Source organism: Carassius auratus, chromosome 12 (genome assembly GCF_003368295.1).
Source record: "Carassius auratus strain Wakin chromosome 12, ASM336829v1, whole genome shotgun sequence".
Taxonomy (NCBI): domain Eukaryota; kingdom Metazoa; phylum Chordata; class Actinopteri; order Cypriniformes; family Cyprinidae; genus Carassius; species Carassius auratus.
In genome coordinates, this window is record NC_039254.1 from 11,670,350 (window position 1) to 11,688,265 (window position 17,916).

The 17,916-nt window shown below is 38.1% G+C and overlaps 1 protein-coding gene across 2 annotated transcripts in view; it reads left to right on the forward strand.

The window, feature by feature from the left end:
- Nucleotides 1-537: 537 nt before the first annotated feature.
- odad2 (outer dynein arm docking complex subunit 2) overlaps nt 538-17,916 on the forward strand; it is a 53,808-nt gene continuing 36,429 nt past the window's right edge. The window contains exons 1-10 of one of the 2 annotated variants that reach the window (XM_026276995.1): nt 538-663; nt 866-1,104; nt 1,266-1,423; nt 2,118-2,244; nt 2,483-2,589; nt 5,910-6,049; nt 7,154-7,270; nt 13,447-13,667; nt 14,779-14,919; nt 16,249-16,393. In XM_026276995.1, coding sequence (XP_026132780.1) covers nt 887-1,104; nt 1,266-1,423; nt 2,118-2,244; nt 2,483-2,589; nt 5,910-6,049; nt 7,154-7,270; nt 13,447-13,667; nt 14,779-14,919; nt 16,249-16,393 — 1,374 coding nt within the window. In that variant the 5' untranslated portion in view covers nt 538-663; nt 866-886. The remainder of the gene's footprint in view (nt 664-865; nt 1,105-1,265; nt 1,424-2,117; nt 2,245-2,482; nt 2,590-5,909; nt 6,050-7,153; nt 7,271-13,446; nt 13,668-14,778; nt 14,920-16,248; nt 16,394-17,916) is intronic. The other variant, XM_026276996.1, reaches the window with a different exon arrangement.

Below are 17,916 nucleotides of genomic sequence, written 5' to 3' on the forward strand. Positions count from 1 at the left end.
TGGCACTAGGCCTTGCATCTGCATGATCTTAAAAATAGGGAGCTCCTGTTCGGTTTCGGTTCACTTGAAAGCTCATGAGTGAGACCTATCAAAGTTAAACCCAGCGTGAATAATGTTGTGCTGAATTCACTTATTTTGAGAGGCTGTACAGGCAGGATCAATGGGGAAATGAAGTATTTTCTGTAGCCCAAATGCCTGTGTGTAATTTTCTGCCAAACCATACAGCACAGTACGGAAGTTTATAAAGAGCCTCTCAAAAGTGTGGTTCTGTGGCACTGGGCACGCAACCCCAGAGAGAAAACAAACAGTTGACATAATGCAGAAGCCTTTAACTCAGTCAGGTAAGCTCGTTTTGGACCTCACTTTTGTTTGAGTAGCAAAATCATCCTAATGTGAATGTTGATCATTAATATACTGTACAATAAGGTGTTTCCTGCAAACACCGAAAGACAAATCTAAACGCTTTGCCGCCTACACTTCTTTTTGACCCTCTCTGCTCCTCGTTGTTATACCGTATCTTAGCAACCGAAGCCGGCTCGTAGCTCGTTTCTGTTTACTTGGTAACTGAAGGGAACGCCGAAAAGTTAGCAAGATAGCAATACAGCGATTTTGAGGAGGAAAACGGTTAGAAACGTTGTAGATACTTGTTAAGTTACGTTTTTGGTGAGTTATAAACTGTTTCATAAATCGACCCTTCCAAGAAGGCTCACAAATATTGCGTCATTAAAGTTTAACGTTAATATTAATCCGTCAGATGTGTGTGAAACACCACATACGAGTCCTCGCGATTTAATGCATGCACTGATATAGTTTTATCCTTCTCGTGTTTTATTAATAGTGTTCACTAACTCTGCTTTAATGTTAGGTTAAGATCCTGTTGTCCGTCATGGGTGAGACATTGTCTAAGGCAATCCAGTGGAGTTCTGATGGGGATAAACTCGAGGACAGCCCTCTGAATAATGACATACTGACTGAAATCCTGATCTACACGGAGGACTTCGAAGACAGATACCCAAAGGAGGCCAGGATTCGGTTCAGGGAGCCTTTACAATGGGAAACAACTCTAGAAGCGGCTGATTTCACATCAGATATATATGACACCAGGTAAAACCAATAACTGGAGATCATGTTAGATGTGCAGTTGACTAGGCTCTAGAGAAATAAGAAAGATTACATTTAATACAATTTTCTGCTTAGGCTATACCGCAGGTTTTCAGATCATTTCTGATTTTTCTTGCCTATCCTTTGCTGTTTCTCTTTTTCAGAGGCGAAGCAGCTGTGTCCTTGGAAAGTGATGATAAAGGAAGTCCCCTTCTCCAACTGAGTCCACCTGACATCACAGTGCACTCGTTTTACCATCTCTCCAACCTTTTGCAGCTAAGCAAAGATAAAAAGATGAAGGAGATCCGGGCCTGTTTGGAAGGTGATACTTTAAATTCTAATTTGTCTAAAGTAACCTATTATTCTGTTATACCTATTTTTGTAGCCATTAGAAATATTAACACATTTGCAGCCTTCGTCATTCCAATGCTTACAATTATTTATGATGGAAGATGTGGAATCCGAAAATCTGAGACCACATTGAGCAGATTCGATTTTTTTTTTTTTAAACCTGGAACTAAAAACATAAAATGAGTACTATTTTTACTATTTAAAGAATTTTGTGACGCTTGGATGCTGCAGTCATAAAAAAAAATAAAAATACTAAGACTGAAATTCATGTTATTTTTTACTTCAGTTTTAATCGAGAATATAACTTGTAATAAAAAAGTCAGTATTAATTATACAAATGTGAAATAGAAGCATTTACACTAGTGGACTTTGGCTTTTTGACCACAGTTTTTAAAGCAAATTTTCCATTTCTGAAGATTAATTCCAGACATGCTTCCTGCAGCTTTTGGCTAACATTTCAATGTGTAGTCGATAAGCTTTTGCTTAAGTTTAGTGGGCTGTTGTTTGTCCCAGTTGTACCAGTGTTTTTTATACTGACACCTATCGCCCTGGTTCCAAGAGTCTTGGAATGAAACCTGCAATGGGGCTAAGGGAAAAAAACTGAGATGAGTGGAAGTGTTTTATATGACAAGCAGGTGTGAATAATATGTGTTAATGGCCAACAGTTAACAGGGAGCCAATAAAGAAGATCTTTGGGCCCATCTCTCCCACAATACACGAAGACAAGCTATTCAATATCCTGCATCAGCTGGACGAGAAGCTGTTAAGCATTGCTGTCAGACCGATCACTGGGTAAACACTCTTACTGTATGCATATACTGTACACTGCCTTCAATCAAAGCAGCCAGCCATGCTTTAATATATTTTTTATATATATTTACAATGAAGATACTAAAAAAAGTTACTTCTTAATCTACAGCACTTGACAAGTAATGTTTTCACTTTGGAGTTGTGCGTGCATAGCTATGAAGCTATATCACTGTTACTGGTTAATGAGCTGTATTTTTGTTGTGTGTGTGTTTTTGCCCAGAGAGGGCAGGCTAAGCCCAGCCGCTGTTAATACAGAGGTAGATCTGTTGAAGAGATTCTGTGGAACAGGAGAAAAGCGGGTGCTGAAGTCTGTGAGCTACACATCAGGTTTGTTTTATCCTCACTTTCCCCCCCCTCCATCACTTCTGCTCACTTTATCTCATTCTGTCACTCACTCACTCACTTCCAGACTTATTTTCACCCCCAATCTGATTAATCTCGTTTCTCTCATACATATTTCTCCCTCACTCTCTCTTTCTCTCTCAAGCGCGTGATCATAGTTTTCCGGCATGAATGAGAGTTGTTGGACTAAAGTAATTTAGTCACTGGGAAAGATGGAGACAACTTCTCACATGCGACTGTCAGACATGGCTGCAAATTCTTGACTAATGCCTTGTAAACTCAGTATTTTTTTTCTTGTTTTCCAGTACCAATTTATACAGTAAACGTTCTTGAAAAGCAAAATTTCATAAGATAAGAATGCTTCGTAGCTTTTGCTTAAAACGAGAAAAAAATATCTTCTAAGATGGTAATTAAAATATTTTTTTTTTTTTCATTTTAAATGAAGCTTATATTTTACAACATTTAAAAAAAACAGCAACAAGTCAACTCAATGTCTTATGTCATTTTTCTTTCCAATTAAAGACAATTTGCACCAGTTTTTGTACTTTTGTCTATTTTATGTGTGTTTCACTTATGAACACATTAAGCAGACCTACTCTAACTAATGTGGCTGTTAGTGATGATGTGCAGAGCTGTGACAGAAAGAGTGGTGCTGAGTTAAATGTGGCCACTGAACCATCACAGTTCCCGCTGGCCAAAGAGAAATTGAATCAAGAGAGGTTGGTGTCAGATAGCTTAAAAGATGGATTTGTAAAGACAACTGAGGGGACAGTTGGCCCCAGAGAAATGCTCACAGTCCCACTTTCAGAGTTGAACCGCATGCAGGTGCGCGGGGCCGACATCCATGCTGATGGAAAACAACCAGCCTACCATAAATGAAATCACATCCAACTGATATCAGAGTTCAGCAAACAGTATTTTTCAAAGCTTTAGAGGATTCAGTTAATGATTATGAAGACCAAAGAGTGTTCTAGGCTAGTGAACTAGGGGTGGGCGGTATGACCAAAAAATTATATCATGGTATTTTTTTAAATTATACAGGATTCACTATATATTATGGGTTTTTTTTCATGCATGACCGGGTGTAAACCACATTTTCTATTGATTCAGAGAGGAAATAGGCTACTGCAGTAGATTGACTTAGAATGCCCTATTTTAATATTGTAGAAAAATTCCACTCTAAATAGTGACGAAACACGACCCATTAATACATTTTAAGTTGCTCATTCATGATCGCATTGCATGTACAGTAGATTCATGTTGAGCAGCTATGCGGTGGTTTTGGCTATATCACTTTTTTTGTCTCATGCAGCGCACTAACTGTGTATTAGAAACACAAAACAAACAAACAAAAAAACTTCCAAACAAAGAGCGCATAATAATCACAGACGAACTATATTCATATTTATAATTCCAATCAAACAATCAGTAAGCAGCAGGTGCTTGGAAATGCTGTTTTGTACTCATTTATTGACGAATCGGCAGCGTTATGGCCAGCTGAAGGCGATGCTTCCCTGCCGCTCACTGCACAGAACAGACACAGAGAGACGACACTGTGCCGGGAGAGTCAGACCTCACGCTCACGGGGCAGCACTGGTGACATCATCCAACTGAATCATAGCCAATGTTTGTCAGTATATATATTCAATGGGAAAAAAGCAGCTAAAAGCATCTGGGAGTTACTAAATCTAGCGCTGAAGTCGTGCTTGTGTGTATGTGTGTGTGGCACAAGAGCTGATGGCAGCAGGCGATGGATTTTAGTGGTGGGCGGTCAGTGGATATTGTGGATGAGTTCTTCTGTGTCATCACTTTCTACAGCTTCAGTCTCTGAACTTTCATGCATAGTAACACATACAGCCGTGTCCTCGCCACAGTGCAACCTTGAAAAAAGACCCCTCTCAGACACATTACAAACATTATTTAAACAACACCGGTATTGCGTTTTTTGAAAAATACATATCATAAGAAAAATAAACACCGGTATTCGGTATGAACCGGTATACAGTCCAGCACTAGATTGAACTATATTCAGTTAAACAGATTCGTTATTTTCTTGACAGTACCAGAAGACTGGCAAAATGTATCAGAAAATTTCAATTTCTATAGAATTTTGTGGGCAAAAAAACATCCTTGTCCGTTGTAATTAATGTAGTGAAGTCGATTTCAAACCGAGCAGCTTTCTGTTGCTCTATTTGGGGAATTTGTGTGACCAAGTTGATCCCAATATAAAAAATGTGCGTGAGAAAATCTTTTGCCCTCAAACCAAACTTGATTTCAAATTAAATACTAGATTTAGTAAATTTTACAACACATTAAGAAATCTCTGGCCATTTTTTGGGCAGATTATCCCGGGCAAAATCCAGAAATTTCTCTAGGAATCAGTGCAAACTGGGAATTTTCCGTGAGGTTGAAAGATTTCCCAAAGCAGGTTTTAAACCACTTTGCCACGTTGAACAACATAAAACTGCTTGTTTTGTTTTGCATTGCTACTCTGTTTACAGTACACAATATTTCTTTTTTGCATCTGAACTTTCAGTAATGTGACCACATCTTTAAGATCGAAACATTCGTTTTCCAGGGTAGTTTTCCCTATAAGAAACTCGCAAAACGTAGTAGTTCTGATCATTTAAGTGCTTATTGGCTTATGATTTACACTCTTACAGTAAATGTCAAAAAATCTTTCTCTCCGCCTCACAGTCAGTCTTCAAGCCATCACCATTAGTGGCAATTCTGGATATCCTTTAAATATAACATGTCTGTATTCAAGTCTCCACAACATGGAAACCATTACATATGTCAGATTTCAGTTTACAAAGAGATTCATCAATTCTTCCTTTCTCCCCGAGGAGAACGGGCAGATTTGCTGTGCCATAACAATCAACTGTTTTTGGAAAGAGGAGTGCGGCCTGCAAATTTTGAATGATGGATGTGGCTTCTTTTGACAAATGTGTCCCCGTATGCTGAGTAAAAATTGGAAGCATCTACGCAAATAAAAAGGGGGGGCACCGTGGGGATGCGCAGGGTGGTTTGGAGCATGTGGAGTATCGGCGGGGAGTGTTTGGCGAGGGGTGATTTATCTTGGGGTTATGTCTGCAGCAGCACAGTCCTGAAGAACAATCAGTCATCTTCACTGGCAGGGCTACTGGGAGAGAGTGTCCATCTGCCCCGGTGGGAGCCAGCACTGTATAAACTTTCCAAAACTCAAGTTTTATTGCAAAATATTTACTGTCGAGAGGTGACAACGGTGCACTAATTTAACATTTGACACAATATACAAATCTCTAAAGCATTAATCTTGCCTCCAGATTACGTGTTCTCCAATGGTTGTCGTTCTCCGCCGTGGAGGCAGATGGATGGAGAGATCTGCTCCCTTATAATTGAGACCTGTGACACAGAGCCCACGCTGTTCATCACTTGCAGTACAAGCGGAGTTTTCTTCGATGAGGTGAGAAAACTGTCAAGAAAGGAATAACAGTCATTTGGTGTGTTGGTTTTAGGTTGGATTTTGATAGGAGCACAATTCTCTCGTGTCAAAGCGAAACACGTTTGCTACATTGGTGTCAAAAATGATGGAGTTCAGCTACATAACGTATCATCTGCCATTAGTAATCAGTTTCAGAAGTGTGGACATTCCCTCAGTCGGTTATACATTGTATTTTGAAAGCCAATTACAGAGGAGGTTGATAATCGAAACAGGGCATATCCCAACAAGCCTGACCTGAGCACCTAGCAGATGGAAATTAATGCATCCCATCGGAATGCTGAATGATGCAATGAGATTTCTGAATCTGAAACGTGTCAGGCTGTCAAGAGAGCAAATTACGGTAGACAATTTGATCATACACAATGTGCTCTTAATGTGTTTGAAAGGTATGGTATACAAACACTTTTCCAGAACATGAGGTAAGCGAAACTGAAAGCTTTAGACATGACAGTTATATGATTCTGTTCCAGATCTGCTTCTCTTGCTGTGTTTAGTGTTTCGAGCCACCCCACAGAACTAAATATGTGTTCAATTAATCAAAAGCAACATTTCACACACCACAATATTTTTCATTCAGTGTGCCACTTAATCAAGTACATATCATACACATCAAGTCTATTTTCATCTTGGTGTTTCTTTCTTCAATCTAATTTCTCTCCCCCTCCGCTTCTCTCTAAATGTCTGTAATTTTTGGAGTCTCTTGTCTTCGTCTGTGTTCTGTTCAATGCTTTCTGACACTCACCTGTTCACTGTACATTTGAGGTCAGTTTCAATCTACTGCAAATGACAGTGATGCTAATTGTTTAGATTAGATATTTAATCAGAACAACTCACATCTGAACCTCAGAGATTAAAAGTTGAAAGTATAGTTATGTCTGTGCGTTTGTGTGAAGCTGATGGACGTTTTCTGTGTGTGTTAAGTGAGTGTTGAACCTTTTCCCTTGCTCTTTCAAATATGACGTTATGATTGAGATATATATTGTAGCCTGACTTATATCTCAGCCAAAAATACTAATACACCATTGGAAATGTTGTCAATTTGTGTTTAAACTTTACATTTTCCAGAGAATCCACGGAGAAGGAGGTGTGAACTACTATATGAGAAAAAGTGAACTCTACAAAGACATTATTACACTTCTGAAGAACATGTCTCCCCATTTTGCTGCGGCTGCTAATGAACAGGTATTGCTCAACACCACAGGAATACAGCATTTGATCTCTTTCAGCATATATCAATCCTTATTCCCTCAGTTGTTGGTTTAATACCAGTGATTGGCATTGTTGGGTTTCCATTTCTCTCATCGTTTTAGTTATCCTCTTCCACTGCATTTGGTCTTAAAATGCTCCAGATGGCAATTTTCAGAACACATGACAGTGATTTCATTATAGTGTCTGCTGCTCACCGCAGGGCTTTGGATATCCTAACCATGCTCTGGGCAATCCTAACATGTGAATGACATAATTCATGGGTATGCACCTATCATCCAAAATTTGACAACACAATTGTGACAAACTTATATAATCCATCTAACATTAAAAAAGACATTAGTGGTCAATAATTGCACATCTCAGATGCTAGATTGGTTTCTTCATCTACCTATAAGTATTTGAAAGGCTGATGAGTTTTGTGAGTATTGAAAAAGCTTGGAGCCCAATAGCGGTGGTCTGGATAGCCTGAAATTTCTGGCATCAGAGACAGATGACATCATCATGCGAGTATGCCATACTCTTGACAGACACGTGCAGCCAAGTAGAAGTCTGCTATTAGTGAAACTGAGTGGATGTCATTGATAGTATATTGCTCCTAGTAGAATGATGTGTTAGTGATGTTTATAAATTAGCAGTTAGCAATTATGATGTGGAATGGTGCAAGTTACCAAAAGACTGCACGTGCCCAAATAGCTTGGTTTTGTTTTAATTAAGGTATATCAACACAGGTTTGATGTCAGTACGATTTGTTTTTAGTAAGCAATTAATATATTTTTTTTTATCTGGTAAGAATACATTAAATTGGTCAGATGTGACAGGAAAGACATTTAGAATTTTACAAAAGAATTCAAATTAACTTACTATTCATCAAAGAGTCATTTCAGCACATTTCCATTATTGATATTAATAGGAAATGATTCTTGACCACCAAATCAGCATATTAAAAGGATTTCTGGAAAAGCATGTAACCTCAAATAGAAGAGCAAGGAAGAGCAGAAATAAATCACATTTTCAGTCAGTTTTATTCAGCGCGTTCAACAAAACAATCTTTCACAGCGTCTTTACAGAAAATCATAATGTTCATGTTTAAAATCGTAATATTTTGATGTTTAATAAATTAGAGCTGGGTAATAATATACGTAGTTCAAATTGCAATAATAAAAACAATCATATTTGCTAAATAGTATTTATAGTATATATTCGCTATATATTGCGATTCACTTGTGTAGACTGTATGTATGCAGGTAAAGTTGGATATACTTATTTTCCCAAAATAAATTAAAATAATACGATTTCATGATATTACTGTTTTACTGTATTTCTGATCAAATAAATGCAGCCTTGGGGAGCAAAAGAGATGTTCAAAAATGCTAGAAAATCTTACCAACCCTAAATTTTTGTACATGTATAGCTTTTCATTTTTTTTATATTTTACTTCTAATATCCGCAGTTTTGCCATAGGCATATGGGAAGTGCTGGGACACATTGTAAGGAGTTGTAGCACCTCAGTCATCCTCTCTTTTAAATCTGATACTGATCTCCACTCTCATCCTTGTCTCTTCTTTTACTAATTTGTCTAATAAAGGCAAAAATGCTAAATAATAATAATACCAATAACAGCTAATAAAAAGAACATTTATTTAACATGTAGGCTACTGATTCAGATATTCATTATGAATTTAAAATATTTGCTCACAGACTCAAGGAAAGAGGCCAAGGCTTCAAACATAGACCCATGAGCTGTCCTTCAACTGGCAGCAGTGTGCTCCTGCTCGCGCCTCAGCCTGTGGTGTGAGGTATGCAGCCTAAGATTAATCACAGCTGAGGAGAAGAGAGGAAGGGGAAAGAGGGGACAACCGAATGTCTACACTTCTCTCTGTGCACCGAGTGTCTGCTTGTCACAATAACCAAGAGAGAGACAGATTAAGAGACGGAGCTGGAGAGCGAGGGAGTTCTCTCCTCTGTCACTGTGCTATTATTCACATCACCACTGTGTGAAAGAATGTGAGAACAGGCCAGTTAGTCAGACCCCTCTGAATTAAGTACAAGATAAATTAACAAATTGGGTCTCCGATAATGGCCTCAAGATGTGGTGAAAAGTGTTTATTGCTTGAGATATGATATCCTATTTCTCACCACTGACATAGTGTATTTGTTGGAAAAATGTTTTGTTTTACAGCACCAAATATTTAGTCATATTACACGAGATTTAACAGACAAGAATTATATTAAAAATAATTTTTAAATATACAACATCTTTAAGAAATTACCATTTTCTTTTCTTTTCATGTGCGTGCGCGTATCTGTTATTTTATTTTTTTATTTTTTTTGTGGGGGGTTGACTCAATGTTGTCCAGATTTGTCTTCAGCTTTATCAGTAGCACAGCTCAGTAAATGCCTTTTTGTTGATGCGCACCAAAGACTTGTACTTTTCTTTTCTTAAAACACAGTCCTCGGATCCACGCTAAATGTTTTATGCCGATCGTTGGCGGTTTTATAACCGACATAATTCTGTCCTTGAGCAATATAAACGGAAACTCCATCATCGAGACAGATTTCTCTTTATGTTCGTTGCTAAATGATGGTGATGTTATCTCTCGCCGATATAGTTTGCAGATGGAAAGTGAAGGCAGACAGAAAGATTACTGCTCTACCATATAGTAATGGCTATTGTCTAGCGCTACTCTGCCGGCTCAAAAAAAAAAAAAAAAACGCTGTCTGGTGCTCCTGTCAGTTACTTTGAGGACAAAAAGTATAAAATGTTCCTTTCATCTATTCGTTCTGCATTCAGAGCCAGTTTTCAGACACGAACTAAGCCTGCTGCTGAATTTTACCTTTACTCTCAGCAGAGATGTCCAAGTTAAACTCCGTCAGGTCCAGGACAGGCTTCATCTTCCTCACTTGAGGAACAGTTCCCATGAGTCTGTGCTCGGTAGCTCTGCTCACCTCCCATAACTCTTGGCTCTGATGAATGTTCGGTCTAAGTGTGCTATCATTCTAAAGCTCTATGAGAAAAAGCTGAAGTAGAGCTATATGCTGTACTTGCTTATTTGACACTTTGTCTCTTGATCAACATCCTTTAAGTCCTAGAGCAACATCCTCAGCAACCAATCAAAACCCTAACGCTCTAAACTCGTAAGGCAATGATTGAATAATACGAATGTTGTCTCAAATACAACAAAGGATGTTGATAAAGGAACATGTCCTACTTGTGTAAATCACGTCAGGCTGTTTATTTAGGTACATAACAGTCACAGTCATACTTGCTATTTGCTGAAAGGTGTTTTTTTGATATTACCGTTCTTATCGAGAACTACTGAACAGATGGTGCACTTCTGGTGTGATTATTCTAGAATGATTTGTCCTTGCCATGTTGCTTTTGGCTTGCTCACTGGGGGTATTAAGGCGCTATTTTCTGCAAAGCTGCTTTGAAACAATATGTATTGCTGAGAAAAAAAAAGAAAAGGAAAAGAATGAGGTGCATATTCTCATTGCGGTTTAAGTGTTTGGTTTTTGAACAAGGCTGGATATGTGCTAGCAGGTTGAGTTCGATTATTGGTGGCAGCGAGGAGAAAGACTTTATTATTCTTTGAAGCGATGATGCCAGGCGGGCGGTTCGCCGTGCGAGCGTTCGTGTGCGTAAAAATGCCCACCAGACTTTCATGTTTTATTATGCCAGCGGGCGGGAGCTCAACCATGAGCGCTAGCAGCTGACGGGTGATGGACAGAGGCCGTAAAGAGAGAGCCATAAAAGTAGTCTGCTTAGACACAAATCAAACCCCTCTTTGTTCTCCATATTTTGCATTGGTTCCTTGTTTTCTATGTCTTTCTAAGGTCTTCCAAACACATTTCTACAAGGCTACATATGAGAGTTCTCTTCTTTGGTCAAGACTTTCATCACCTTCTACAAATACACGTTTATCCACCTGAAACGAACCTTTTACGTTAGGGTGCATGTTGATTTGAGTGCAGATAATGCTTTTAGTTGCACTATGGGACTCTTGTAACGTGAAAAGTTCAGCAGAGAATCGGCTCTGGATTGCAGCCTGAGTTTGCTGTAATAAGTCTCAGACACGCTCTAGTCCTTCAGCCATCAGTCAAACACCGGACCGTGATTATTCAGCCCAGAAAGCCTCAGCACACACACCAGCTCTCAGCCAAAGACAACAAGCTGTATCTCCTAACATATCAGCTGCGTGAAGAACCGATGCCTTTTTATGCTTTTATCAGATCAGACACTTTTAATCTAACGTGCACAGCCAGGGCTGAGCAGAAGGTGACATTCATCAGGGAAAAGATATCGTACTCTACTGCTTTGTCAGACTTTGACAGGAAGACTGACGCTCTGTTCCAAAACCTAGTAAGCTTCCTCTGAAGGAGGTTGTATTTCAGTACATCATAGAGACACTCTCAATGCGAACGCTGTTTCAAAAGTTGACTTATTTATGCTGCCTTGAAAGAAATTTAGAAACCACAAATTCTAATGCAGAATTCTGTGTGTCCTTTGAAAAGCAATGAAAAACATATCCAAGATGACAAACAAAGTGAAAGAACTACCTAGAAATACCTTTATTTTATTTGATTGTGAAGAATACCGTTCAAAAGTTTGGGGTCAGTTAGTAAGATTTCAATTATTTCAATATAAAATATTAACAGCACAGTCATTTTCAACATTGATGATAATAAGAAATTTTTCTTGAGCACTTCAGCATATTAGAATGATTTCTGAAGGATCATGTGACATTGAAGACTGGAATAATGACTGCTGAATTTGTATAATATTTTACAAAACTAAATCACATAAATGCAGCCTAAGAGACTTCTAAAAACATTAAAAATATTAAAGAGCCCAAACTTTAGAACAGTAGTGAATATAAATATGAAATACTGAGTAAGATTGAGTAAAATATACTAAATTTTATAAAGATTTTGACCTAAATATTGTGTATATTTATGCATATTAGAGTACTGCATCATCACTTGTGAGTCAGCTCACAGGGTTTTGAAATAGACGTCTTTTGTCTGGCAAATTTCTTTCTTTGTCTGTCTTTCTTTCTTTCTTTCTTTCTTTCTTTCTTTCATAGATAGATGTTGTAGTAGTTTGAGGTTTATTGAGCACTTTTCGAGGTTTATTCTGGATATCCAGGCTTCGGTTTGGGATGCCATACTGGAGAGTTCACTCTCCCTACTTGGTCTTGGACAGGGTTTTTGCAGGTTTATTACTTCAATTATAATATTAAAGGTGGGTGGAGTGGTATAAGGAAATGGATATAAATTTGGCTGTTCTTAACTTTGGCCTTCTTTAGGCCAGACAAGCTCATGAAAGGCACAAAGTGTGCTTAGCCCAGCTGGATCTACACAGAGTCCCTTCTGCCATATTAAAAGCTTTTTCCCTTGTGTACTCTTTCTGAACTCTTCCGCTCTCATACTATTCTCTCTTCTTCTTGCACTTTTTGTTACGTTTTCTCACTACATCTCTCAAAATGATGGAACCAGTGGAGGGCTGATGGCAGGTGCCTCTGACTAAAATCTTTCTTGCCTTTTAACCATTCATATTTTCGCCTGTTTAGCTTCTCACAAAGTTAATATAGAAGTAGGAGAACGAGAAAGAATAAGAGTGTTTTATAATTTCAAAAAATCATTGTTGCGTTACTTTGCTGCAAAGGCTCCACTGACTGGGTGCCAAATTTCCAGCTGCAGTTCAAGAATGCACAGAAACAATAAACCTCTCATATTGTATAGCCAATTAACAGAATACATTTTGGATATGTTTCTATTTTTTATTTTTTTACATTCACTCTCATAACTCAAAGGCAGGATTGTTTTTCTGGCAGTGGACTGTGGAGAAAGTCTGTATTATATAAATGTTCAGGGATACAAATTCATAAGTGGGATTATGTTTTTATACGTCTCTTTTTTAGAATGAAAAGTCTGCGTTGTGATGAGTGTGTGATGTGCCTCCCCAATAAAGAGACAATATCTCAGATGTAAAATGGAAAATAAGAGTGCATTCACAAAGAACTTTGTTAAATGAAGAATACTTGAATGAAGAACTCTTTTGAACTACCCAAGTCTGTGTGTTTGGTACAACTTGAGACATGTCCTGTTCCTAACTATCTTGTTTCTTTTTTATGCACTCTTTTCTACAGGACTCTGCCATTCAAGATGTGCCATCCGCTAAAAAGATCGTACATGTGGAAACGGTTGATGTTGGGGAAACAGGCCAAACCCTGAAGTCTAACGGCCATGAGGAAAAGAATGTGCCTGAGAAGGTGAGACAACAGCTTGCGCGGAACAAGCCGGGCGGTAGGAAGAAGAAATTAGAACCATCTTTGAAATGGAAGAACCTCGGCCTCACGTCTTCTTATGAGTAAGTGATTATTCCAAATCCCAGTGGACTCCCAAAAAACCATCACAGCTTGAATATCAGAGGCCACGACACTGATGCTTGCTGGAGTGCTGCATGCATTTTACATACTGTTTGTCTACATACACAAATTAACAGTCTACCAGACTTGTTTATATGTCTTATACACTCGTGGCTGTTCTCTTGTGAGTGTCAGTTGGTGAAGTCATGGCATAGCTATCCATAGTGGCAGTCAGCTGATAAAGCCACAGTTGATCACTCAGGCATGTGTTTTCCTCCTTGGATTGATCTAGCAGACAAATCAGCCCTTCGGCTATTTCAACACTTGTTACTGGTAAACCTCCTCTGACCAGTCATCTAGGATTTCCAAAACAATAATCCTTTGTTTTGGAGAAATAAGAATTTCCCAGATGTGAACATTTTTTTACGTCGTTCTGCCAGAACCAAACTTGCATTTAAATGATGTAAGCTTGATCTGTAAGGTGCCACAGAACTAGACACACTCTAGAGATCTACAGAAGGCTGAAACAAACATATTACCTAATGGGAGAAACAAATCAATTACATTTAAAAATGAACAAAGGCACCAGTAAAGTGGCTTTTTAATACACTGTATATGGAACATCCACATAGTCATGGGTGATACTTGTGTGGTACAAATAAAATATGAGACTAGACATACAAATCATAAAAGACATTATGTAATATCATAACAGGTGAATTTAAAATCTGAAAAGTTACCTGACATATTTTGTACCCCAAAAACAGTTTAAATCATTGATGGCAAAAAAAGTTTGACTTGAAATTGTGACTTTTTTCCTATCCAAGTAAAATGACTTGTAGAAACGAGAAACAAATGTAGGCCGGGATTCGATTGTTTTCCATCTGAAATTGATTGGTTTGTATTTATTTGCTAAATGCTACAGTCATTCAATGCGAGTGACAAGTTCAACAATTATGACAAGTAAAAAAATAAATAATTAATTGGTATGCACAGATAAATCAGTAATAATTAACACTAAGTAATATTATGATAATGTTGGTTTTGATTTCATTTAGATTGTTTAAAATGTCTAAACATGTTCAATATCTGGTTGTTGTTATTTTTTTCCAGCGAGGCCGAGGAGAAGTCTAGAAGGAGCAGAGAAAGCAAGAAGATCTTGGAAAATGGCACAAAGTCACCCGTATCTGAACTTAAAAAAAAAGCAAATTTTTCTGGATCATCTTTGCCGGGCAGCCAGTCTTCTCAAAAAATGTATGCCACCATAATCTCAGTCCCCAGAAATTGCCTTTTCATTGTGCATATGGTATTTTCTCTGAGGTAAAAACCTAACCGTTGAAACAGGATCGCAAAAACCCTCTCCCAGGAACACGCATAATTGAATAACCCTTTATTCTCCCGGCCAAACATAAAAAAACTTACCCAATCACTGAATTGGAAATAAAGACTCACTTTCAGGGCAAATTATTTCAGCTGTGGATAAGTATTCATTTTATAGCCTTTAATAAGACACGGATGAAGCAGCCGTTCAGGTTGGTGTGCTCACGGAACGGTTCTCTGGTGCTACTGGGAGTAGCGGTCTGTAATAACTGGCCTGTGCCTGAGCCGCTGATAACCCTGTTCCTTCTCCTGACTCCTCTCTGTCTGTTTGGCAATGTTGAGTGAAAACTCCAGCTGTCCCCATAACATCGACTGCCAGAGTACACAGTCCTGCCTGTAAGGAGCTCCGGGTGTAGCCGCAGTCTCTCTTTCCCTAGTCCTACTCCGAAGTGTTTTAAATGTAGCTTTCTAAAGATCATTTGTGTGTTCATTATACACAAACACATCAGTAATGTAATGCATAACACAGTAAGCCAGCACACTTACAATCATTTGCATTGCGGTATACCCATTTTACTTCTAGTAAGTGACTATCGTTGTTTTTCATGGCAGGAATTACATCTTATATCTGTCCGGCAATATTGTTATCCCCTGGAAAACATATCTGAGTCCCTCTGGCCTCTTTTCCGTGTGTACCAGGTTTCATGACTCGTTTGACGATACATTCATTTCAGTAGCCTGATCCACTTTAACGGCCATCTGCGTTTGTGCGTGTATAAGTTTGTGATGAAAGAGTTCAGAAGAGCACTGATGACCACTCCAGTCTTCCTCTCTCTCTCTATTGTCTCTGTTCTCTCCATCCCCTGCCGTTTAATTTGATGCCATGGCTTAAGATGACACTTCAAATACACCCCTGAGTTTGATGGCCGTTGTGTCCAAGGGTTTGAGCATGAAGGCCTTTCAGAGCGCAATAATTCATTCCACATTGGATTCAGAGAGATTTTACCAGAGCTTTGAGAGAATGTGCTATGTGGTTTGGCTTGCACCTGCTCCAACTCTCCTCAGATTTGATGTATTAAGCTCTATTTATTATAGAAAGGGCTTTTTCTATAATGTCCTGTTATGTATGGATAGTTCTCATTTCTACCCTGAGAAAATTCTGTGGGAGAGTACGTCTCCCAGTGTGTGTCTGAAAGACATAAAATTGTGGGCCAGCTTGAATATTAATATGTCTAATATGTGCATATGTGTGTGTATGTGCAGTAAAAGCCCAGGAGGAGCTGGCGACTTCAGTGAGAGTTCATCAGAGGATGAGGAAGACGAGGAACAGCCTGAAAGACGTGCCGAGATCCCCACCGACCTGCCCCCTGAATACTGGCAGATCCAAAAACTAGTCAAATACTTAAAGGTAAAAAACCCATTGGCTTTTATATGCACTAACAACATGTGTCAACACTAGGGCTGTCATGGAGCCCGATATTCAGAACACAATTACTGTGGCCAAAAGATTTCACTATAATGATATTAGCACAAATTATATAAAATATATTGTTAATTATTATTTTGCTATCTATAGAAAAATGATGCTGTCAGTAGAATTCAAACATATTTTTTGTTTTCCGAAAAAAAATAAAAATAAATCACACTAAAAATATTAGCACTGGGAGATGGAAAGAGATTTTGTAACCATAACAAGAGCATAAAAAAAATCACACTTCCTGCAGACAGTGTTGACAGGGTTGTGGTTTTCCTGATTTTTTGGGGGATACTTTCATAATACAACTGCAATTTTTTGCAACTGCCTACTTTTATATTGTGTTGCAGCCTACTGCAAAGAAAACTAATGTGCATTGATACTTAAAATGGAGACCTGGCAACCTAAAGAAGAAATAGCAACTGAAGAAAGATGACACATTTGGAACCTGTCAACTGTGATTGGACAGAGGGAAATTAGGCTAGTTTTATTCTGTTTGGGAAGGCTTTGAGTTGGCTTTAGGCTAAAATCTCATTGGAGACATGTCAAGTCTGGGGTGTCTAATGTCTACTCTGGTGAGCTAATTTTTTGGGGTGCAGGGAGGGTGTCTCACTTTTGTCTCCTTTGACATGAATTTTGTGCAGCAGTACTACCTACACAGAGTCGTTGTCTTTTTTCTGTTTTATGGTAGTTTGCAACCAGCATTGACCCTTGTATTATGTTCTATTTCTGGGTATGATTTTGATGGAGAGGGTCAAATGGACCCTAACTGCATTCAATGCAATTCCATAAATATCACATTATTAAAAACAAGAAGGAATCAGGTTTGAACGGAACAATTTTAATATCAGTAGTTGTCACACAGTACAGAAGTTTACTTTGTATATTACTATATTCTGTTCTAATATATTACAGTTAAACCCTGATCTAAACATGACAAACTATAGAGTATATCGTTGGAAAGGTCTAAGATTCCTAAATAGATATTTTAACACTGTTCTTTGTTATAAATTATGTAGGAATAGTAATAAATTAATTTATGACAAAAGTGCACCTCAAAACATATGCATCATAATAGGAGTTCTGAAATTTCTTTTCCTTTTTTCCTATAATTTTTTAGAAATCATCATAAATTATGTACCATTTGAAAGCTTAAAACCTCAAAATTCATCTAGTAAAGACCATATAGAAATTGGACAATACATTATACCATACGGGTTTTGTGATAGAAGTAATATTAAGGAGAAATTTTTAAATTTGTGACAGAAAAATTACATCAAAATAGAGTTTGAACTATCCAGTGGATAGTTTTGCTATAACGCCTAAACAAAATTGCATAGGAACCTCAAATTTTTTATATAAGCTTCAAATTTGAAACACAACTTGTTTAGACATGTTGGGGGGGGGGGGATAACTGTATTGAATAATTCTAGGCCTATTACAAAGTTGTCTGTCTT